The sequence below is a fragment of the Nilaparvata lugens genome, chromosome 3, assembly GCF_014356525.2.
Source record: "Nilaparvata lugens isolate BPH chromosome 3, ASM1435652v1, whole genome shotgun sequence".
In the NCBI taxonomy this organism is placed as follows: domain Eukaryota; kingdom Metazoa; phylum Arthropoda; class Insecta; order Hemiptera; family Delphacidae; genus Nilaparvata; species Nilaparvata lugens.
Window position 1 is genome coordinate 95,093,966 of NC_052506.1, and position 26,400 is coordinate 95,120,365.

The 26,400-nt window shown below is 34.4% G+C and overlaps 1 protein-coding gene across 1 annotated transcript; it reads left to right on the forward strand.

Annotated features, from left to right (window-relative positions):
- Positions 1-4,243: 4,243 nt before the first annotated feature.
- Positions 4,244-26,210, forward strand: LOC111054837 (DEAD-box helicase Dbp80). The gene is made up of 10 exons (XM_022341948.2): positions 4,244-4,501; positions 7,507-7,757; positions 10,021-10,113; positions 11,821-11,923; positions 12,755-12,869; positions 15,851-16,028; positions 17,160-17,397; positions 18,269-18,431; positions 21,826-22,017; positions 25,935-26,210. The coding sequence occupies exons 1-10, from the start codon at positions 4,439-4,441 to the stop codon at positions 25,994-25,996; spliced, it is 1,458 nt and encodes a 485-aa protein (XP_022197640.1). The 5' UTR covers positions 4,244-4,438; the 3' UTR covers positions 25,997-26,210.
- The last annotated feature ends 190 nt before the right edge of the window (positions 26,211-26,400 follow it).

Consider the following 26,400-nt stretch of genomic DNA (forward strand, 5'->3'; position numbering starts at 1 on the left):
AAAAAAACATAACTCTACCTGAACCCTAGCCCCTTCTAGCATATTGCAATTCCAAAGCAAGAACCTAACCTATCTTCATGGAACATTATTCAATATAACCTAAATAAACTTTTGAAACAACAAAAAACATAACTCCACCTGGACCCCAGCCCCTTCTAGCATATTGCAATTTTAAATCAAAAACCTAACCTATCCTTATGAAACATTATTAAATATAACCTAACCCTCAACCCTATTTTGTCAATTAGTTGAATTTCTACATTGTTGATAAACGATGTGGCAACCTTGCAATGCGTGAAAGAGATCTGCTTTGTTGAATGATACACAAGGATAGCAACACCATTGCAAATCACCCACTACCATTATAACGTGGACCTCACTATAGATACTCAAAGAATACTTTTGAATAACTATGTGATAACTGTGACCGTTGCTGGCCGTTACTCTGTATGTGAGACAAAGAGAAGCTGCTGTTTTTTGTAGTGTGCTATGGCCTATGGCTGATAATAAACTCTGTGGATCTACATAGCCTCCCTTCAAAACAAAATTCCTTGATTTTTTCAACACTCAATAATCATGAACCGCGTTGAATTGATAAAAAGTAATATTCTATAACTTGTGTCACAAAAAAATAAAAGATTCAGCACTGTGTTCTTTCCCGCGGTGCTTATTTACAGTGACGAAATTCAAAGAGTAGAGCTCAACGAGTCAAGAATTGAGATCAAGATGGCATTGTCAAACAAAAAATCGGAATTATTGAGTAGGGACGTTCCATTGATATAGAGAATAAGATTAAGAAGAGCGAAGTCCGCTATGATGCCACTGCGCTAGTGTAGCTACCAGAAATTTCGGGCAAGAAGTCGGGTATTTGTATTCGCTGTGTAGAAAAAGAGCCTATTTCAAATGATAATATTTTTTTTATTGAAGCAATAAAAAATATTCAAAGTATGGTAGTTTCATGCAGTGCTTATGGATGTACGAATCTGCATGCGCCAGATAAAAATATTTCTTTTATACATAAGTATTTTTATATTTTCATCGGTCATGTTTCATGCAGGCTAAGCCTAGTGCCAAATGATCGTTTCAAGGAATATTGTGCTTAAGTTGATTCATTATCATTATTTGCCAAGTAATAAAATATAAGTTTCGGTAATATTATAATAAATTTTTTATTTCCATAGATCCAATATAGGTATCCATATTCCATTCCATTAATTTGTCTTATATTGTAATATTTTGTGAACTATGAAAATATTGTATGCTAAATTTGTATCATAAAAAATATTATTTGCTAAAATTGTCTATAAATTCTTCATCATTGCTATTGTTTTATTTTTCCCGTTCTTATAATATGTAGTTATCTATTATCTTATATTAAATATAGGAGTATAGAGTATAGTTAGGTACCTACTTAATATATATTAATTATACTTAAGTTGCAAAACGAATGAGAAACAGTTTCACGAAATATTGTGATAACGGTTAATTTATTATTATTTGCCATCTAATAGAATATTATTACGGTAGTACGGTAATATTAGCGATCTATAATTTTTGTTTTATTTTTCCTGTTCTTATAATATGTAGTTATATATTATCTTATATCAAATATAGGAGTATAGAGTATAGTTAAGTTGCAAAACGAATGAAAACAGTTTCATGAAATATTGTGATTACAGTTAATTTATTATTATTTGCCATCTAATAAAATATATGGTAATATTAGCGATCTATAATAAATGTTTTATTTTCCATATTCTACATACATGGTAGTCTAATAGGAAAATATTGTAAAAATGAGATTCATTTTCTAATAGAATGGATCAAAATCTGTAGTGAGGTAGGTTCACTAAATTAGATGTTTGGTCGAGTAAAAAATAATGTTCAATGAACAAATCATTGTATCATATGGTAATGGAAATGACAAAAAGTTGAAAAAAAATTATATTGAAATCCATCAAGTATGTCGAAAGATATAACGCAATGAAAGTCGATGTTTTCCCATATAAGTCTGTCTGGGCGCCTGACTTCTTGCCCGATATTCAATGGCGACGAGAAATGAAGGAGGCATCATGCTTCCAAACGCTTGAAGATATAGCTTAGTCATCTAACTATATATATCAATGGGACGTTCAGATACCGACGTTCTCTCGATACTTGGTATCGGAACGAGGTTATCGATATTGGTAAAGTATCGATACCACAAGTATCGATTGAGTATGAAGTGATGGAATGTACAAACAACAATGCACACTAGTAGTTCTGTGAACAGTAGACCTCACGCAGTATTCTCATCCACTAGTACCTGATGTCAACTGTTTTAAATGTTAACAAAATCAGTTCACGTTTGAATTTGTATTCCATAATTTTTATATATATTTATGTTAATTTAAACAATGAATAGAATATATTTCTATTCCAGAATTTATATAATATTCATCCAGTTCCGTGATAATCTTTCGCCATCTGATGAAAATTATTTTTTTCCAATCAAAAATATTATAATTTCTTCAGCATTATTTAGTTCATTTGATTATTTTCAATCACCTATTAAATTAGTTTTTTCGAATGTATGAGAATATTGATACTGATGGACACGCATAATAATACCATGACTGCAAAACAAAATATTGAAACCAAAGACCTTATAGCTGCGATTAGACCAAATTTATTAACAAAAAGCTAATAACTCAATCCTTATAGATTATAATATTGGATTGAACATAACTTATCATACACATGATGAACATGTGTGTTTTGTCAACTTGCTTTCAATCTAATAGAATCTGTAGGGATTAAGTTATTAACACTTTGTTAATAGCTTTGGTGTAAACCCAGCTTAAAGATGCATACCTCTTCAAGGTCTTTGATTGATACTATAGACCTTATACAAATACAGTAATAGACTGGCTTCTCCACACATCTGTGTAATCACTTGTCAGCTGATTTATGATGAATAATTCCAAAGACCATAGAGATCTTTAGGTATCTCTTTTAAGGTCTTTGAATGATTCTACAGTCTGATTCTTACTCTAATATTGGCGTATGAAGGAGGCTTCCTTTTATATTATCCTTGAAATGCAAAATTTCCAAAAACCATGTACATACGTTGACGCGCAATTTAAAAAGGAACATACCTGTGAAATTTCATGAAAATCTATTACCGTGTTTCACCGTAAATGCGCAACATATAAACATTTACACATTAGAGAAATCCAAACCGTCACCGAACTAATCCAAACCGACTATTGATATTATAAAAATATGCTGAAAATTATTAGAGAGAAGACATTTTTTCACGCTATTATTTCAAAATTCTAAACTCAACTAACCTAAAACTCTATTCATAAATAATAGAAAACAGAGCAGACGACGCAAACACAAGCGGTGCACCCTATTTGCATATTTAGCGCCTCCGTGAGCTATAAAAACAAACTAAGGCTACAAAAGCGAATCAGCTGATGAAAAATCTCTAAATACGTGAGCATTTACTCCAGAGTTCAGGAGCATAAGGTAAAAGTGAAAGGTAAAGCTTATTCATATAAAAATGAACAAATGCTTTTGCTTTTACCTTTTGCTCATGAGCAAAACCTTATGCTCCTTGCTCTTGCTCATGAGCATTTGCTCTGGTTTTATTCATATGGGCCAATGAATGTATAGACTATTTTTTCTGAGCAAACGTTCAGTTTTGTCATAGGCCCTTACTACAATATCATACACATTTTAATATCTAGGTCTACTATAAGAAAAAATAATATTCCAACTACTCATCCATTCATGATATTTAGAAAAATAACATTAATGTAAAACATATTTCTCAAGTTTCAAACAGAAAAGTTTCTAAATTTTTGAAAATTCCATATTTCTGGCCAAGTTTAACTCAGCATCAACTCATTCAAAATGCTTTAATCACTGATAGGCCTACACTACAGTACCGTAAATATTTGCATCAAATTGCAATTATAATAATAATTATGTTTATAGTGTAAAATACAATATTTTGATAACTCTGATAATTTGATTTACTCAAGTAATTTCCTAATTACCTGAGTCTTCAGAGATCTTTATACTCTTTCAAAATATTATCCATAGAAAGTTTATTTTCTATATTAGAAAAACTAATTCTCACGCTTTCGATAGGTACGGTACTGCTGTGCTGTTTCGATGCTTTAACAATAAAGTATCGAATCCTTCGATACCGATACCACCGGTATCGGAAGCAAAATATCGATACCAGTAAGTATCGGAACGTCCCTAGTACTAGTTGTGGTTGTGGTTCTGGTTCTGAGCTGAGAAGAGTTGTCTGGAAATCCCGAATAAAGTTATAGGGTTTATTGCCACTCATCATAAATTATTGATAGATCAAGTCAAAATACATGTTATTCAATTCCTCAATAAAGTAATATTCATCTCATTGTCCAATTAGACTTTTACAAATATGTCCAGAGGAAAAACGTGGGCAGCGTCAGCAGATCAACAGGAGAAAGATCTCTTAAAAAAGGTAATTTTTTCTGTAACATGTTAGCTCTGTTAAAATGTATGAAACCGAGTTTCAAATAAGTTTGTTCTGATTTTAAAATTTTAATTGTTTTTGTAGAAGTACTTGTGCAAAATCGTATAAAATAGATGTATTTGGGCTACGTCAATCAACATAACCTAAACTTTAGAAACTTTTCATTGATCAAACATGTAATTATTTTATTTATTTTTCAATGTACCTGGTAGTCAACTATCTATCAGTTGAAGATATATCAGACCATGGTCAAGGTCTAACCTTACTTCTTGGGATTTTGTGATGAATAAATACACCTTAAAAGATAAAATTTAATTGTTATTGATTACGGTAAGATTGCTTATCATTAAATTATTGTTATGGTACCCAACATTATTGTTTAGCATGATATTTTTCAAAGATAGAATTTTAATTTTATTTGATTAAAATTGAAAATTATGTTCCAACATTATAAATATACCTTCCAAGGTTTTTTGTGTATTGTTGTATAAATAAATATAATAAAACTTGCAAGTAAAGTTTATTGCTTGTAAGATATAGCCTACGCTCCCCATCCTGACAGTTTCTTAGACCTAAACTGTACGGGCTTCTCAGACTTCTTATTCTATCCAACGCCCGTCCTTGGCTGTTCAGCCATTAGAAGCCTTGCCGTGCAGTAGAGCCTTGCTTTTCCTTCCATAGTGTTGCTTTCTCCTTCCAGACCACTACACCTAGCCAGATGGTCGGCTGTTCCCTCTTCATTGATACACAAAGGGCAGATTAGTGAGTTTTCAAGTATTATTTAAGCCTGTTTAGATGGCTCTGGAGATAGTCGTATCCGGTTTTCATCCTTTAAGGTAGCTACAGCTATACTCCTTGACAAAGTATGAGAGATTGCACTCGTTGTGCAACCCATCAGCCTCACATCTGTAAAATTCAAAATAACAGAACGTATGATACACAGCCGTCTTCAAACAAGTACTCGTTGACAAGTGGTGTTATTGAGCATGAACAAGCTGGTTTTAGAAAGCATAGATCAACAACAGATTAGGTAATCAAGCTCACGCAATTCATCAATGACTGATTTCATCGCAAAATGTCATCTTTGGCATGCTTTGTGGACTTTCAGGGCTGAATCCTGTAACTGGCCTGTGATCGGTGGAGGCGTCTCCTGGGGATATCCAACAGCTCACTGCGCCTGGTGTTGTGGCGGTGGATGTCACTACGGGCAGCTAGGGTATGCTGTATCTTCTTGACATACACCAAGCACAGGAGGATGTAATGGCTGAAGACCGTCAGCACACCAAGGCGAGCAAAGATGGGCTTGCAGTGGGCAAGATGATCGCTGCCTGTTATAACTCTTATAGCCCTCTTTTGCAGTCTCAGCACATCAGCAGTAACTTAAGCCGGAAAATCCTTATGAACAAATTGGTGGATGTAAATATTTCTGGCAACAAGTTTTGGTGGCTCAATGGCTTTTTGTCACAGAGATTTGTGAGGGTGAGGTATGACGACTCACCAGAGGAGAGGACTTCCACAGGGTGCTGTACTCAGTTGTGTGCTTTTCAACATAATGATTAATGGCATCATATATACGTGAGTTGAAGAAAGAGCCAGGAATACAGGTTTTCTGTTATGCTGATGATATAACATTATGGACAACAAGCAGTAGTGTATCAAAAATGGAGAAAGCTGTCAATAGGGCCCCCTTTTCACTCTTTTCTCAAAAACGGCTCCAACGATTTTGATCAAATTTATACCTAAAATAGTCATTGATAAGTTATATCCACTGCCACTAGTCCCATATCTGTAAAATTTTCAGGAGCTCCGCCCCATCTATGCAAAGTTTGATTTTAGATTTCCAATTATCAGACTTCAGGTTCAATTTGAACGAAAAGTTTGAAGTGGAAAAGAGTGAGCATATATATCTTTAAAATTAATGTCCAGTAACATTTTCACCTAAAATTGAAAATAAAATCGAAATTCGTGAAAATGTTAATATTCAAATGCAAACTTGATGAGAGAGGCAACTGTTGATTCTATTAAATCATTCACTTTACTGGAAGAGATAGCAGAATTGATCTCGTCAGCTGATCAATTTCAAATTATATTTCCGAAAACTCGACTCTTAAGGTGCGTACAGACTGTCGCTCTGCTCCGCAACCGAACGTCACTCCAGCAGAGCGATTGATGATCGACCGGCGAGCAACAGTGGTTCGACCGGGGAACGCGAGAAGATCTAACATCTTCCGTAACGTTCATGATGGGTGCGTGGGAGGAGTGACTGTGGTTCGATGGTGGTACGAGGGCGGTACGAGGGAGGAGCGTGCTCGGTGCGGGTTGGAAGCGCGAATATGTGTACGCAGCTTTACGCTGGAGACACACATAACGGCAAGGAAAGTTGTGTGAGTGCGCCAAAGTTAGTAGACAGAGTGCGCCACACCCGATTTTTTCTATCAAAATCCTTTATTCTTGGAACAATTCGACAGTGATCATTATTAACGTACAGGAAATGTTTTATAACTAATGATACAGAAAACTAGTATTCTACTTGCCTTTTTCACACTTACACCCGGTTGCACGAAAGTCTGTTAACTTTTAATCCCGATATAATGTAACGAGAACCAATCAGAGAAGCCTCCTTTAAAAAAACCTTCTCTGAGTGGTTCTCATGGAATTTAATTGGGAATTGAATTTAATTTAAATTCAACAGGCTTTTGTGCAACCGGGCCTTACCAATTGTGGACCGACTCTTAGAAGTGCCATTCGATTCGCTTATTCTCACCAACAGCTGATCGTCAGCCAATCGGAGGACAATTCCAAGTGTCGACCAACAATCGGTAAGTGTGAAAACGGTCATTCTCTTAACGAACTGCGATTGCAAAATAAATTGCCAAACTTGGAAACAACAAAAGTTATTTGCTCAAGTTATTCCTGTTAATATTTAACAGTGATTTTTCATATATGAACAAAGTTTCCTGCTAAATGTTTTCTTACAACGTTCTATTTTTCAGGTTGATAGTATAACTTTGTCAAATCAAAGTAGGGAATCAGTGAGTGTTGGATTGAAAAATGGCGCCTCTAGTATGGGTGGTGGAGGGGATACGGAAGAAGAGGACAAGAAGCCTCTGAGTAAAGCTGAACAGTCTCTCCTTCAAAAGGTGGTCAGAAGAGGACTTATCGTTAACAAAAATGATATCGAAGTACAAAGAAAGGATCCCAACTCTCCCCTGTTCTCTGTCAAGACATTCGAGGCGTTACACTTGTGAGTATAATAACAATTTATTTAATTTTGAATGATTCTTCGTCGTTTAACTGTTTTAAATGCTGTGTCGTCAAAGTAGTCTTTGAATTGATAAATGATGGTTATTCGTTCATTGAATCTCAACTTTTCTCCCTGATTCGTATGTGCGATATCTCAAATGTGCAAGTATTTCAACTTTTCGTTATTTGTTTTTATCATTTCAAATTATGAGATAATTTTATGTAATATTAACATATTTCCATTTAAAAGCCAAAACCCAATCTCCCTAACCATTCCTTTCACCTTTTAAAACCTAATAGTGAGGAAAGTGGTACTTCAGAAGTAAGTTCCAGGGAAACAAATACGACTCTATAGTGGTTCAAATTCTAATGGCAGTGGAGAAAGATAGGAAAACAGCGTTGCCGATTTTCTGCCATGCCTTTGCCTTCTATAAAGTCAAATCAAATCATTCTTTATTGTTGCAAAACATTACAATAATGTTAAAACAAACGTCATATGAGTTAAAAGGATAGCTGATACTGATGTAATTAAATATCAACCGTTCATTTTTGTTTTAAGTAGTCAGTTATGTATTAATTGTCAAGAATAATTATTTGTGCAACTAGTGCGCAAAGTGACAGTTTGCTGCACCGAAAGAAACGTTTACGCCCGAGCCGTAGGCGAGGGCGGAATGGTTTCTTGAGTGCAGCAGAGGAACTTTGCGCACGTATTTCACATTAAGTTTTTCCTACAGTTACCATTGAATATGAAAAGTGGGTAATTATGAGTAAAATTGCCTGAAATCCATCAAATGTTTTTCTGTGTAATTTTATTATTGATGAAAACCTTAATCCTAAAATCCTAAAGTCCTCGCTGTCCTTGGTTATAATATGATGAATAATAATTAGCGCGTTGTGCTTTGTTGCACCTCTGCTCACTATAGCAGCCACAGCAGTCACTGTTACCAACTTCATTTTGATTTTGCTGCACTGTTGCTCCATATAACCTACTAAGTATTTTGCGTTGCCATGTTGCAAATCTGGAGTGCAGAAAAATTTTTCCCGCACTAGAGCGGAAAAGTGATTCTTTGCGTTCTGTAATCAGTGCAGCAATGGCCACTTTTCAACGTAACTGTAGGAAAAGATAATTTCAGTGATTGAATAATAAATTTTCATAATTATTGAGGTGAAATATTTTGTTAATTTATTAAATTATATTTCCACATAGTTGAAATACAATATTTCCACATATTTGGAACACAATTTGGTAACGTTGCAGTGCTAGAAAAGGATAGCACTTTCTGCTTTGTTGACAAGTATAGCTAAAACAATGTTAATAAAAAACTACCATTATATCGTTGACTGTAGGTGGAGGGAAAATGTTGAAGATGATAATCCATATGAGGCTTAGGCTTTTACATGGATATAGTGAGGTCCATGTTATGATAGCAGTGTTTGATTAGCAATGGTATTGCTATCCTTGTCTGTCATTCAACAACGTGGATAGCGCTATTACTCTCTCGCTTTGCTCTGTTGTCAGATCAATGTAGAATTAATAATCAATTCACAAAATATTTCATCTTATATTATGAAAATTCATTATTAAATTATTGAAAAATATAATTTCTTGCTTAATAAAATATAATTGATTATTTTAAACGAGAATGAATAGTTAATATTACATCAATAAACCTGTATCAGCTACCGTCTATAGAGGGCATTGACAAGACAGAGGATCGGCAACTTTTTTCTCCTATCTTTCTCCATTGCCATTATAACGTGGATCTCACTATAGTATGGTAGATAATTACCTAATTTTCACACTTGACGGAGTATAAGATGGGGTTTGTGAGTGATGAGTGGACCAACAGTTTTATGTGGCTCACCAAACCATCATTCAGTGGAGCTAGTCTCATTCAGCCGTCCTCTCGAGATAGCGATACTCAACTAATCAGAGCAATTACATAATTATGAATGTGATTACTGGATTAACAGATTTTCCGGTGTTATATTATTATCAGCTTATGGCTTTCAATGGTGAGGAGACCCAAGGGTAGTTCCAAATCGCCGTATACTAAGGTTATAGTATACATGTATCACTAGAGTGAATACTTTTATAATCTATATGTACAAGCTTATGAATTAAAATCAATCGTAATTTGAATGTTTAAACTCATTTATCTTTTGTAAAATCAATCACGCGTTTGTCCGCTCCGGATTTTGCAATTTTTCACATCAATTTTGTCTGTGTCTTACTACAGCTTATGACATTTTACTCGCCACAGGAAACCGGAACTTCTCAAAGGTGTTTATGAAATGGGATTCAACGCTCCGTCTAAAATTCAAGAAACAGCTCTACCATTTCTTCTGGCAAATCCGTAAGTAATCACAAAAACTCTCGAACTTTGCATTTATCAGTTTGTTTAAACTTTAAACCTTGGAGTGATCAATAATCACCTTGAAGTGGTCAATAATATTTTTTTAATCACTGAGCAAATTGCAAAATAAATAGGTAGAATAATTTGTTTTTTGTGTCTTTCTCTTATCTAATTTTAGAGTTATTGTGAAAAATTAAAAAATATTCCAACTAATCTATCCGGTTCAAAGTGTGTTGGCATCCAAGTTCCTTTCTCTTGCAAATGTCTAGCAGAAAGCTGTGATATCTTTGTTACTTAAATTGATGCGATTGCGATGCGATTTGCATGTCGGCGACGGGGAGTGAGAGAATCTTGAGCCCGTGGTTAAATGGTTGGACTAATGCTATCCATGTAAATGTGTCTATGTTAAAAATCAATCCACTAATTTATATAATAGAGAAAACATAGCATAAGCTTATGAAATATAGTTTAAGCTTTCTTTTCTCTACCCGGAGAGTCGAATCAAATGTATAAAATTGTGTGGAAATCTTTTTCAACGAACTTTCAAAATAATAACTCTCTTATTTTAAAATAATCATTCATTATTCAATCAAATTATTTATGACTAGCAGGTAGCCCGTGCTCCGCAAGGGTCTTATTAAAAAAATCACCTACTGAAATCTTGAAGAATTTAAAATAGGCCTGTAGTAACCATCCTCGGTAAATTATTCTTCGACTATACAGGGTGATTCTTGATTAAGGTAAAATAATTTAATACGTGATAGTAGAGGTGAAAATAAGAAAAAAGTTCTTATAAACATATATCCATAAACGCTTCATTAGCGAGCTTATAAACTTTTTCGTTATCTTAATTCAGTTTTGTTTCAATTTTTAATATTTGTCCTTATTTCTAATCAATTTCTTTCCTACTTTCTAATCTTCCTTTAAGCAACTTTTTTCCTAATCACGTTTTTTCTCAATTTTTATTATCAAGTTCTTATTTTTAAAACATTTTTAGATTTTTTTCTAAAACTTTTTTCTATTTTCTATATCTAGTTTTGTTTTGCTTTTCAATATTAATTTCTCAATATTATTTCTAAAACATTTGTGTCATATTTCTGATGTAAATGAGGTTTTTTGGAGTTTAGCTGTAAACCTCTTAGAGTTTTATTTTTCTAATGTAATGTATTCTCAATAAATGAAAAAATGTTTAAGAATCTACAGTACATGCAAAATCTCAAGTTGATCAGTCCAGAAGTTCAGACGTGATGATGCGTCATTCGTGAATTTCCTATCCCCCAAGTGTATTTAACCCAATTCTTCCCTTTATTATGTTATAGAGTATTTTTTACATTAAAATCAATCTTTATAAATTGAGTTGATCCAGTTGAAACCCATCAGTTATCAGTAAATGTGTTGTCTTCGATAATCTCAGTACCTTGGTTACACAAAAGCCGGTAAAATTTTAATTCCTGGAGAACCAATCGGAGAGGCCATCTTTTTCACAAAAAAAAACTTTCTCCAATTGGTTCTCGTGAAATTAAACACGATTGGAATTTTGTGTAACCGGGCTTCAGTTTTGAAATCGTCGCCGTCATTCGAATCGCAATAGTGTGCACAAGGCTTTAACCATTAACCATCGAAACCCAATCTGCGTGGGTCTATTTATTCAAGTTCACATTCAGTAAATTTTGCTGTTTTAATAGTAATTTTTTGTTTGTTTCGCAGACCTCAGAATATGATAGCTCAATCACAATCGGGCACTGGTAAAACGGCTGCATTTGTGTTGGCTATGTTATCAAAAGTTGATACTTCAAAACATTATCCACAGGTTGGTTTCATTTTCTACAAATCTATTAATTATATTCATAATTTCCTTATAGTAACTACAGTCTATTAATAGTTCTATAAATATCAATAATTGAATAAATATTTATCGACAAATCTGGTCTTAATCTTAAAAGTCAAATCTTAAATTTTCATATTTTGTTATACGAGTATTATCTTCAATGCTTCAATATGTCAACCACTCAACTGTCAATATTGTTGCTGTCAATTATTATTTTAAGAATGTGTTTTATTTCGTTCTATCTGAAAAAATCTTCTAATTATGAATCAATGATAATTCCTCATACGCATTAATTTATGTAACGAATAAATTTACTATCACCTCTAAGTTTCCTTTAAAATGTTTCTTTAGATTTTAAATGTTCTATTTTTTCCTACTAAACTGTCACTTCTCAATAATTGTTCTTCGTTTTGCTTGGAGTTTTTCTCCTCATATAATTTATAGTTAGTGAATATTAAGTTAGGATAATTGGGAGAATAAAATTAGTGTTATGCCCTGAATTCCCCTTATTGGGGTAAAAAGTAGGCTTCTCTATTCAATTATCAATTCTATTCTAAGTTCTAATATACGGTAATAAATATTCTTAATCAATAAACAGAAGAGTTTAATCAATTTCTTATTTATTTTTGAAAATTAAACAAAAAATATAAATTGTACAAGAAATAAATTTGTTATAGGAAGGTTACTCGGCCTCAACCAATATTTTCTTAATGTATGATATACAGAATATGTAGCTCAATAACAATCTAACAATGCTTTCTATTTTGTCTTTTCAATAATATGGCATTGATGTTTTAATGGAATATGTTGCAGATTCTGTGTTTGTCACCCACGTATGAGCTAGCCATTCAAACAGGAGAAGTAGCCGCTAAAATGGCGCGGCGCTGCCCCGATATCGAGATCAAATACGCAGTTCGTGGTGAAGAAGGTAACAAATGAATGCACACTCCCTAAATAAATAGAATCTTGAATGAATAATAAACAATAGAATTCATTTCATATCACATTAAGATCTAACAAACGCCGTCTAATGAAAATTCGGAAAATGAGAATGAGAATCTATTCTGTCTTAACCATTTGCATACAATTTTATAGTTTCAGAATAACATGGGTTAGTGTGATTCACGCCAAACAGTCAATAATAGGGAAATGGGGAACTTTTACTTTTGTTGTAAAGTTTCGTATTAAGACCACTGAAATTAGTGTCATTTGCATTGTAAATAAATTAAATGAAATTAATCACCAATCCGTCTTGCTAGGACTGTTTTCCAGTCATATTTAGTACCTACATTTGATTGATAGCTATTAATAGTGTTCAAGCCTTTCTTTATCGAATTATATTCAACATTGCTATTATCAAATTATGAATTATCATAATCTAGATAGAATATCTTTTAATTTTCAAGTTATAAAATGCCCCAAAAACATTTGTATTTTTTATAGTTTCAGAATTATAACATGGGTTAGTGTGATTCACGTCAAACAGTCAATAATAGGGAAATGGGGAACTTTTACTTTTGTTGTAAAGTTTCGTATTAAGACCACTGAAATTAGTGTCATTTGCATTGTAAATAAATTAAATGAAATTAATCACCAATCCGTCTTGCTAGGACTTTTTTCCAGTCATATTTAGTACCTACATCTGATTGATAGCTATTAATAGTGTTCAAGCCTTTCTTTATCAAATTATATTCAACAAAATATTATCAAATTATAAATTAGCATAATCTAGATAGAATATCTTTTAATTTTCAAGTTATAAAATGCCCCAAAAACATTTGTATTTCAGTGTCGAGCCTCGATATTGAATAAATTTCAATATCCAATCAAAGCCAATCTCCCAAAACCCAATCTGTCACAATGGTCTATAATACAGGTTGTTTATAATAATAAAAATATCGAGCCTGGCTGGCTGAGGTCTGGTGTCAGAGTTTTCAGGTCGTAACTCATGAATTTCAGGGCCTCTGTCATGACATAACGACTGCTTTTTTAGGCAGCCGAGACCGACCGCTAATCGTGTCCATCCGAAACACCGGAGTGCCCCAAGAGAATACAGATTCTTTGATTTAGGCAGGTTAGCTGGTAGTGGAAGCACATATACACACGATCCTTGATGAAGCCCCAAAGGTATAAATCGCATGGCGTTAGGTCGGGAGAACGAGGCGGCTATGAAAAGCAAGCCCTGTAATTGGGGCCATAAAATGCTTTCTGTTCACTAGTCGCCATCTTTGTTACTACCGCTGTTTAGCGGATTACGGTGGAAACATTGCACGCACATGCCAATAAACAAATCTTTTTGAGTTACTCTTTCATTGGACATATCATTGATAACTAACAGTTTAATGTAATAAACATTAAAACCCCATAAAAACATTAGGAGTTAAAACCCCTATATTCATTCATATACACTGTAAAATGACTAATGTAGGCTAGAAAGCCCAAAATACCTTTCAAGTACAACCAAACGAGACTGAAACAATGTTATATTTACTCGATTAAGGCTGTGCAAAGGCTAAAAAATAACTTTCTACTGGTGATACTTTTCAAAGTGTTCCGATTTGTATATCATAAAGCTATCAAAATGAAAAAGTTTCCTCAGGAAAACATTTTTTTGTCCGATCATTACTTTTTGAGATATGAGCGCCTAAGTTTAAATTTTTTGGACAGAACATTTCAAATTCTGTTAGAGATAAATCCATAAGAATTAGAGTACAAATTTTTCAAGGTATTGTTGTTTGAATAAAACAAAAATTTCTGATAATATCAATTGTTGAGAAAGTTATTCAATTTACCAAAAATAACTCAACTACCTACAAGCTATTTTTGGTAATTTTTAGTAAATTGAATAACTTTCTCAAAAATTGATATTCTCAGAAGATGTTTGTTTTATTCAATCAACAATACCATGATTAATTTATCCTCTGAATCTCATGGATTTATCTCTTACCGAATTTGAAATGTTCTGTCCCAAAAATTTGAACTTTAGGCGCTCATATCTCAAAAATTTTTCATTATTTCATTATCAAAAACTTTTTCATTTTGATAGCTTGATGATATATTCAAATTGAAAAACTTTGAAAAATATCACCAGTAGAAAGTTAATTTTTGGTTTTTGCACAGCCTTAAGTTTAAAAGTACTGTACCCCTTTATGATTAACCATACATTGCTCAGTTTGTAGGCTATCAGTAACTTATTTGGTTTATTCAAGGATAGCAAGCCTCGTTTCAAGCAATGCTGACTGCTGAAGCGAACTTTAGCATTGAACTTATATTTTCCTACAGTTACGTTGAAAAGTGGCCATTGCTGCACTGATTACAGAACGCAAAGAATCACTTTTCCGCTCTAGTGCGGGAAAAATTTTTCTGCACTCCAGATTTGCAACATGGCAACGCAAAATACTTAGTAGGTTATATGGAGCAACAGTGCAGCAAAATCAAAATGAAGTTGGTAACAGTGACTGCTGTGGCTGCTATAGTGAGCAGAGGTGCAACCAAGCACAACGCGCTAATTATTATTCATTATATATTATAACCAAGGACAACGAGGACTTTAGGATTTTAGGATTAAGGTTTTTATCAATAATAAAATCACACAGAAAAACATTTGATGCATTTTAGGCAATTTTACGCATAATCACCCACTTTTCATATTCAATGGTAACTGTAGGAAAAACTTAATGTGAAATACGTGCGCAAAGTTCCTCTGCTGCACTCAAGAAACCATTCCGCCCTCGCCCACGGCTCGGGCGTAAACGTTTCTTTCGGTGCAGCAAACTGACACTTTGCGCACTAGTTGCACAAATAACTATTTTCACACTGCAGATCTATTCTGAAAGTATTTTTAAATGTCCTAGCCTTTTTTTCAAATTGGCCTGCATTGTTCTAATTTCCACCCATTTGTAATTTCAGTTCCACGGAACACGAAACTAAAAGAGCACATAGTTATCGGTACACCTGGCAAAGTAGTGGACTGGGCCACCAAGTATAGGTTTTTCGATCTATCGAAAATAACAGTTTTTGTATTAGACGAAGCCGATGTAATGATTGCTACCCAGGGCCACCAAGATCAAAGTTTTAGAATACACAAGTAAGTAATTTTATTGCTCATTATCAATAAGCTATTCGGAAAATTGAGATAGTAAATAGCTATAGATAAATCAAGTCATAGATATAGATCAAATTACCACTTATTCTCCCTGTGAAGTTGAACTAAGAACTTTATTTACCCTAGGAATTCAGCTAAATTAAAAATGAAGTGTTTTGAACAAATTCACGTGAAACAAATATTGGCAAACTCTGAGGACATTAGAAGTCAGTTTTGAGGATTAATAAAAACTGGTTTGTGGATTAATTATTAATAAAAATAATTTACTATCCTAGTTTGCTATCCAATATTAATTGAATAAGAAAAATCGGAAGAATTGTACACCATCTGTCATTTCCCAGCAACAAAGACTAAAATTAACACATTTGAAAATCCTACACTAGCACTATAGAGTTGATTTGATTTGAATTATACTTGAAAACTATAACATTAAATTACGAAGTGAATAGAACGCGATAGTCTTCATCAATTGAACAATCACTTGAAATATTAAATTAATACCGACTTGTAAACTATTTTCATGAGAACTTGATTTGAAAGCTACCTAGTAACTTTCACGACGCGTTTCTTTCGGCATAGATGCCATCTTCATGTTCAGTAGATTTTTAATCAATTTGTCATAAAAATACATAAGCCTAACAGTCGATATTCATTCAGTAGTTCAAATGAATTTACTAATCGCAGTTAGTGATAGAACACAATATTTAATAAAAATTAACCTATTTCGGACTATTTGTAACCTCATCTAAATTTGGGAGAGGAATAGCACAAGGTTATATTATTTATCCTCTCCCTATCATTTCAATTCTGTACTTATTGTATGAATGAATAACGAATAAAATACATTCAATTCATGTGAACATCCTATATTCACAAAGCATTAAACATAACAAAATAATAATTTCTACTGATTTGAAGATTTCTTGCAAAGGTTTGGGGTCCACACATAGTAGAGCGTTGAAGGTAGAGTGTATCAGAGAAGGTAGCTGAGAGTGTTTAAAAATGCATGTATCCGCTTCATTGCACCTTTTACCCTACCTTCGCTGCTAAGTTTGACTCTTAGCTTAGACGTTGGGTTGTACTTTTTCTAAAGAAAATGAATGGACTTTGCAGGCAGCTCTCGCCGAACTGTCAGATGATGTTCTTCTCAGCCACTTATGACAAGGAGGTGCTCGAATTCGCCGAAGCCATTGTGCCCAATCCCGTCATCATTCGACTGAAGCGAGAAGAAGAATCGCTGGACAACATCAAACAGTACTATGTCAAGTGTCGATCGATTGAAGAAAAGTACACCGCCATATCGAACATCTACGGAGTTGTCACAATTGGACAGGCTATGATTTTCTGCGATGTACGTAAGCTTGGGTTTTCTACATAACTCTCAATGATTTTTAATTTATCGAAAAGAATTTACATTCTGTGAGCCTGAACGTCTTTAGACGGTTTAAGTTGTGTGAACATTCTGCCTTTCTTATGAAAGATAGACTAGTTTGTATGCACTTTTATGAATTGAAATTGACCGGATTACACTCATATCCGAGGATTTGAACAAAATATCATTCTTTTTTTGAATTTAAATGTTGCTTTTACAGTTCTGCAACCAATTATATTCAATTCAGATGAAAATCAAAGATGAGAAGCAATTCTATTTGTATCTTTGTAACCACCTCAAACATTTTTATATGGCCTCACACTGATCACACAATATTTCCACTAGAGTAGGTACTGAGTTTTAGGTTAAATCTTCGACCTTGTATAACTCGGTAACAAGGCATTTTTTACGTTTATATGAGTTTTTTTTCATTTTAGCTAAATAATGAGTTCAAAAGTAGTTCAGAATCAATCTACATATAACATCTCTAATTCCTACAAGTCCCTCCCTCAACTGATTCCATGGAATTGTTCAAAATTGATAATCAATATCAATAAAAAATTAGGTCCAGTCACAGCAATAATATTACTGTGCAGTTTGGATCGACCTGCGTCTATCTAACATCTCTAACCCCTTATATTTATTTTCTATACTGATACAAGATGGAATTTATCCAGCTTAACTTATTTTCCAAATTTAAATGATTATAAAATGAAAATGATTTCAAGTTGTTTTTATGTTCTTAATGAATCACTAAATAATTCATTCCATCATAGCCAAATCTCATTTTACGACGAGGATAATTTTTGGTGATTATTTAATATTCAATGAATTTATTTATCAATTTCAGACAAGGAAAACAGCCAGTTGGCTGTCAAGTAAAATGACAAAGGACGGTCATGCAGTGGCTTTATTGTCGGGAGAACTGACCGTCGATCAGCGGATATCTGTTCTCGACAGATTCCGAGAGGGAAAAGAAAAAGTACTTATCACCACCAACGTATTGGCTCGAGGTTAGTATTCGCTTGCTGTTGCACACAAACAAATAGTCGAGTGCGTAATAATTAATACCTAAGAGTTTGTAGTAAGTACTGAAAGGTTTGTAGAAACACCTAAGTGTTTGAGCGTTTGTGGTAAATACTAATGATATCAATATTAAATTCCGAAGAGTTTGAATAGTAAATACTAGAGTATTTATGGAAATAGCAAAGGATATTATACACTGAATCGAAAAACATTTTTAAAACACTAAAGCGATTGTACAAATACCAAAGATAGACTTAGTACCAGAGATTTGTGGTAAATAGTAAAGATTGTTGTATAAATTTCAAAAACATTTTGGTGAGAACGGAAGAGCTTATTGCTAATACCACGGCGTGTAGATGTAGATGTTGTGAAATGTATGTGCAATATCTGAGTATTTGAATGGTTCCAACACCTGAGGTGTTAAACTCTTATTAGTGAATCGATTTGAATATTCCTATAAAACAGAGTATTGAAATCATATAGAATAGCGTAAGAAACACCTTAAATTTAGTCCGAACATGCGAGTGACCTCTACCGCCTTCTTCTACGTAACGTAGTAAACACTAGTTAGTATATTTCATGCCAAATTCTCATATTTTAAGAAACGAATGAGCAATAAAAGGAACCAATCAGAATTGTTGAGCCCACTATTAAAGCTTTAGGCTAGCTTCACACACATTCGGTTTCATTCGGTTCGGTTCGTTGCCGAAAACTAATGAGACTTTCATACATATCAAGTTTTAATTCGGTATTTTCTTCTCAGACTTTAAGTGTCTGACACACAATAATATATCCATGCTGGTATTAAAATATAACAGCTGGTGTTTGAATAGTAAAGCCTAGTTTATACGATGCCAATTGGCGAGACAGTTGTCTTCTCGCAAGACAACAATTGTCGTCTCGTGGTTGCGGATTGTCGGAGGCCAGGCCAGTTGAACGAGAAGATGTTTATACGCGGCCAACTATTGGCACGTCAGTTGACAACAAAACATGTCCGAGTTCTCGTCACCTGTTGTGACTAAACAGCTGAACTGGCAAAACCAAGACAGCGCTACTGGCCTACACCGTTCAATTCTCCAGTTGACCGTCAATTGTCGCAACAACTGAGATTCCGAGTGGTAGGGGGCTCGCTGGGCCTAATTGACTGTCCATAGTCTACTCCCGGAGACAGTTGAATTTTGGAACAATTGGCAAGACAATTGGCCTGAAGTGTTTATACGAAGACAAAAATTTCATGCCAGTCAGTTGCCTTATGACAATTGTCTCGCCAATTGGCATCGTATAAACTAGGCTTTAGATGTGATTTATTGAACTACAAAATTTTCAAGTTGATTGAAACTCTTTGAATATTTTCTTTTTGATTATGTTAATTTTGGACGTTCAGAGTGATTATTTTTTTAAATTGAAAATTTATTTCTTGTTTTGACACATGGTACATAACTCTTCTCTCCAATTATGAAATCATATAATTTTCATGGAAAAATAAAATAATAAAAATTCTCCCTGAGTTTTAAGTCTAGTTTATACGATGTCAATTGGCGAGACAATTGTCATAAGGCAACTGACTGGCATGAAATTATTGTCTTTGTATAAACACTTTAGGTCAATTGTCTTGCCAACTGTCCCGACAATTGGCCCGAAATTCAACTGTCTCCGGGAGTAGACTATGGACAGTCAATTGGGCCCAGCGAGCCACCCACCACTCGGAATCTCAGTTGTCGCGACAATATTGGCGCCGTGTGAACGGTGCAGGCCAGTAGCGCTGTCTTGGTTTTTCCAGTTCAGCTGTTTACTCACAACAAATGACGAGAACTCGGACATGTTTAGCTGTCAACTGACAGGATTTGAGTCAGCTGTATAATCTTCAGTTTTCGACTGTCGTGGCAATAGCCCCGTATAAATATCGTCTCGTTTAACTGGCCTGGCCTCCGACAATCCGCAACCACGTGATGACAATTGTCCAAAGACAACTGTCTCCCCAATTGGCATCGTATAAACTAGACTTTAATTTATCTTCATATTTTTAGCAAACTATTCATTGAGAAAAAAATTACTCCAGTGAACTAACTGAAATGAATTGACCATATGACTTTGACATATGAGTTTTAAAACAGATAATCACGATATCAGGTTGAAATAAAAACAAAAATCGAGCGTGTGTGAAAGACTCTGTTTTTGTTTCCTGTTTAATAGCAACGAATTCGAATATGATGAAACCCAAGGTACCTAGAATACAATGTATTCTAGGTACATTGATAAAACCTATTCGTGTCGAGGGGGCGTTCGGTGCTATGCGGCTGCTATTCGGAACCGAATTCAAACCGAATCACCGTTTCATACTTATCGGAATTGGCTGAAAACGAACAGTAGGAAACCGAACCGAACCTAGTATGTGTGAAAGTAGCCCCTCGCTAGAAACGAATTTAAACCTGATAGAATTTATTAGTGTCAAGTGTGCGTTCTTTGTGGTTTCTATTCGGTTCTGAATTCAAACCGAATTCCCGTTTCATACTTATCGGAATCTGTCGAAAAAGAACCGAACCGAATGTGTGTGAAACTAGCCTTATACAACTAGTTCAAGAAATGATTTTTTAGGCCTTAGTGCTTAGGTTTTCACAGGCAGTTGATGTTCTTTAGTGACGTCCTCGTTATAATGGCAGTATTTGATTAACATTGATGTTGCTATCCTTTCTATCATTCGACAAAGCTGATAGCGCTAACCTTTTCTAGCTCTGCAACGTTGCCAGATTGTTTTTAACAATGTAGAAATATAATTAATTAACAAAATATTCAATATCATTTATGAAAATTTGTTATTTAATCATTGAAAAATATATTTTCATGATGAATAAAATATAATTGATTATTTTTAACAAATATTAACAGTTAATATCACATCAGATATACCAGTATCAGATGTCTCCTATAGAAGGCAGTGGCGAGGCAGAGAATCGGCAACGCTGATCTATTTACTGCCATTATAACGTGGACCCCACTATAGTACAATCGACGTCGATCCCATTCCAGGTCCAAAAGGATGTAAATAAAATAATAGGATATGTAAGGACGATTACTTGTATTCTTATATTACATTGTTTCTTGTTAGTGTGTAAATCTCTCAATTATTTTTATAGTTTTAACACAATGATTATTCACACAAGGGTTTTTTCAAAATCTCACATTCGGAGTGTAAATTAATCAACTTTCTTGAAATAGAAGCTAAAAGAGCTCAACATAGTGCAAATATAAGTGAATTTGAATTTTTTGTCAGGTATATTTTTACAATTTGCATGCGGAGTAAAATAAAACTGGTTTATTAAAATAAAAGCTAAAACAGTTAAAAAAAATGCAAGTCGAAGTGAATTTTAATTTGTTTGGCAGGTATTGATGTAGAGCAAGTGACAATAGTTGTGAACTTTGACCTTCCGGTCGACCAGAGCCGAAGGCCAGACTGTGAGACCTACCTGCACCGGATAGGTCGGACAGGCCGCTTCGGCAAGACCGGCCTCGCCATCAATCTCGTAGACAGCGAACAAAACATGAAGATCCTACAGGAAATCGAGCAGCATTTCGGTCAGTTTGTTTATCAATTATTTTTCATCATCAGTATTAACACTGTATATTTAAAGTTCAATACAGAAATGTTGTATTGTCCATGATGGAATAAAAACACAATGGCCTGGTTGCACAAAGGATGGTTGAATTTTAACCGGGATTAAATGCCACGAGAACCAATCAGAGAAGCAAGTCTTCTTTAAAAAAATCCTTCTTTGATTGTTTCTAGTGGCATTTATGATTGAAATCCAACAGGATTTGGTGCAACTGCGCAAATATACAGGGTGAGCATAAAGTCTTGATCTGATTTTAAAAATTTATTACAGAATAACCGTTTGACATAATAATTTAAATCTGGCGCTGTTACATAGGTTTGTGTTAGTAGTTTTTTTTTTTGACCAATAGATGGCGCTAGTGGTCCTAAACAATGACGCTGTCTGTTAGTTCACGTTAGTTGCGGTCAAAATAGCGTCGAAGCAGGAAAAAGCACAATGTGTGCTTTTGGTTTCACGAAACGAAATCGCCCATCACTTTTTTATGGGGATATATCAAGGACAGAGTCTTCGCCACACCAGTTGCTGACATCGACGAATTGAAGGCTAGGATACAAGCTGCTGTGGGTACTGTGACAGAACACATGTTACAAAACACCTGGCGAGAACTGGAATACCGCTTCGACATTCTCCGGGCTACCAAGGGGGCACACGTTGAAGTTTACTAACGTAAGTGATACTAGTAGTTCTGCGGAAAGTAGACCTCGCTCATGAATACAACTCTCAATCTAATGAGAAGGGCCAGTAAGTACAGTATATTATTGTGAAGATTTAGCCATGTCATCTATTATTTTCTCCATTGAAAGTGCTAGAGACACTGTTTGCAGGGACACCGGGCTTATCAAGGAGGTACCTTTATATCGTCTCCATATTCACAATATAAACATATATTACAACTTTTCTAATAATTAATTATAAGAAATCGGTCAACTGACGGAAAAATGGAATATGCAGTAGGTAATTTAGATGATGAATCGTCTCACAGACGATGGTGAGATGGAAAATGATTCTAAATAAGATGGGTTTGTTGGTGACAATGACAGGAGGTTGCTAATGATGTTTTTCATGAAAAGTGGATTCAATGTTATGGCTTGTTATGCCTATGCAGAATGTTAATGCTCACAAATCGGTTTCCAATATCATACCAAAAGGAAAACAAAAGACTTGACACTGTAGAGCGACACAAAAATGCACAAATGCGAAAAAGTAGGAACATGAGTTGCTGTATCTTCAAAGATACATTTGAGGTATTTCTACGGTTTTTTAAATATTACAAAAAAAGCGGAGGTCTTACCAGAAATCGCTACACATACGTTTCTGCGCCTTGTTTAAAAGAACTTGCATACCAAATTTCATCCAAATCGGACAATAACTGCGACTGTAACTGCGGTACAAACATCAAACAAACAAACAGACAAAAGCCGATCGAGTCGAAACTAAGACCTCAGCTTCGCTTCGGTCAATTAAAAAAACTACTAACACTAACCTATATAACAGCGCCAGATATAAATTGATATGTCAAACGGTTATTCTTTAATAAATTTTTAAAATCGGGGCAAGACTTTATGCTCACTCTGTATTGTATTTTCTACTGTTAATGTTTTATTCTCACAAAACCTTGAGAATCGACCCCCTGGGTTCTGTGAAAATAAAACAACATTTAGAAAAGACAACATAATTACTGTGTTTTCATGTTATTAGTTTCTAATGAATGAGATCATTTAATCTATCAATTTATTTTTCGCGGAGTTGTATTCTTTTATATTTTCAATGAAGAAAGCTGCGGTGACTATACAGTAACAGTGTAGTTATGAGGAGTCTTGTTTCCTTCAGATACTGTTGTCTTGTTTTCTATTGAGTGGTCTTTTTGGAGGTGAAATGAAAGTATTCTTTATTAGGTGGAGTTGGGACTTGAGAGTCTGTTGTGGAAATTTTTGAATCTCTGCTATGCTATGTTATTGGGATGAAGTGTATTTAATTCATATATGTGAATCATGATTAAGAAAATGGAACTAGATTCTTCAAGTGCAATATCATTTGGAAATGTTTTTATTTATAGTTTAGGAAAGAGCAGTTTTGAGCTTAGTCTGTTGCTCTCTCAGGGTAATAACTATATTATCATTTTGATAGTGTGATTGTATAAAAAATGATATTTTTTGAACCACTTCAGAACGTTCAACCAAGAAAAAACATGAAACCATTGCAATGCTGGTGTTTTCCTTTTCTATATTTAGACATAATTTCAAGGACAAAAAAGGAAAACTCACGTAAACACTTGATTATGTGAATATAAAGTTTAAATTAGTCTTTAATTGAGCAAAAAACCTTTGTCCGCTGGTGGATTTAAACCCACTTCCTATCAAAGTTATAAGAAAATTCTACCAGACAATAAATTAGTCGTCAATTTATTATTCTATCAGCATTCTAGTGTGTCTGCGTAAACAAATAATTTCAGAAATTATATCCATTAGTTAAGAGGCTTTTGGGTCAAGTTTGTAGTACAGAGTTACAGAGAGAACTGTAAGTCTTAACTTCGCCTTATAAATTATAGATCCTTTATCAAATTGTCTTTTTTCTTCATGGATACTCTATAATAGAATAGTTATTTGTGCAACTAGTGCGCTAAGTGTCAGTTTGCTGCACCGAAAGAAACGTTTACGCCCGAGCCGTAGGCGAGGGCGATATGGTTTCTTGAGTGCAGCAGAGGAACTTTGCGCACGTATTTCACATTAAGTTTTTCCTACAGTTACCATTGAATATGAAAAGTGGGTAATTATGGGTAAAATTGCCTGAAATCCATCAAATGTTTTTCTGTGTAATTTTATTATTGATAAAAAACTTAATCCTAAAATCCTAAAGTCCTCGTTGTCCTTGGTTATAATATATAATGAATAATAATTAGCGCGTTGTGCTTCGTTGGACCTCTGCAGCCCAGTCACTGTTACCAACTTCATTTTCATTTTGCTGCACTGTTGCCTCATATAACCTACTAAGTATTTTGCGTTGCCATGTTGCAAATCTGGAGTGCAGAAAAATTTTTCCCGCACTAGAGCGGAAAAGTGATTCTTTGCGTTCTGTAATCAGTGCAGCAATGGCCACTTTTCAACGTAACTGTAGGAAAATAAAAATCCCTTTAAAGTACCCTTTTTTCAAAACTGTTGATCCACAACATGTTTCGGCTATGATGCCACTTGATAATGGTATCATAGCCGAAACATGTGAGTAAACTATTTAAAAAAAGGTACCTACTTAGATTTTTATTTCTATCCTACATTAGATTTATCTTTTACATCAACTCAGACAATATTTCTCAATAGCAGTTTCCCTTTATAAAACCTATAAGCTTTTAACTTTTTTACCATCGATATTGCACCAAATTGTGGCTCCCAAACACATTGTTTCTATAGTCACTGTTGGCTTGAGAGGTTTTTGCCATTATAATGTTCCTCTTCCAATTAATACAAATGTTTCAAGAATGTAACGTAAAGCTGCGTACACATATACGCTCTTCCAACCCGCACCGAGCACGCTCCTCCCTCGTACCGCCCTCGTTCCTCCATCGAACCACAGTCGCTCCGCCCACGCACCCATCATGAACGTTACGGAAGATGTTAGATCTTCTCGCGTTCCCCGGTCGAACCACTGTTGCTCGCCGGTCGATCATCAATCGCTCTGCTGGAGTGACGTTCGGTTGCGGAGCAGAGCGAAAGTCTGTACGCACCTTAAGAACTCACCCTTGATTCTCCCTTCAATTTTGTTGCATTGTTTCTATGCAGGCTCTTATAATTTATAAATCGAAATACTCAAAATTAGTCCTGTGTAGAAACTGAATTACCAGGAATTAAATCTACCCTCATCTAATCTATGTAATTTTTATTTCAGGAAAGAAAATCTACCTCCTCAATACAGACGATGTGGATGAGATAGAGAAACTTGGGAATTGATAGTGTTTTTTAATCAATTTGAACGATTGACGAACGCTCGAATAATAAGTGCACTTTTAACTCATCAATGATTCATTTTTTTATACTTCTCCTTTGTTGTAATGTATTCTATTGTTCCAGTATATTCTATTTATTTTGCTGACAGATTTCAATGTACTGTATTGTACTATTATTTTGTTATTTAAATAGGAAAATTATGATGAATTCCGAACTATGTTGTTGTTTTTATCAAACACTCTTTCTCTCTCCATCAGCGAGAAACTACTTTTGATACTTTTATCTGCAGTCAACTAGGCGATATTTTTTTCCATTAATTGAGTAGTCACATTACATATCAATAATTCTCAACTTTACCTACTAACTTATTGACCTGACTTGTCTCATACTCCATAACTGGAGTCCTT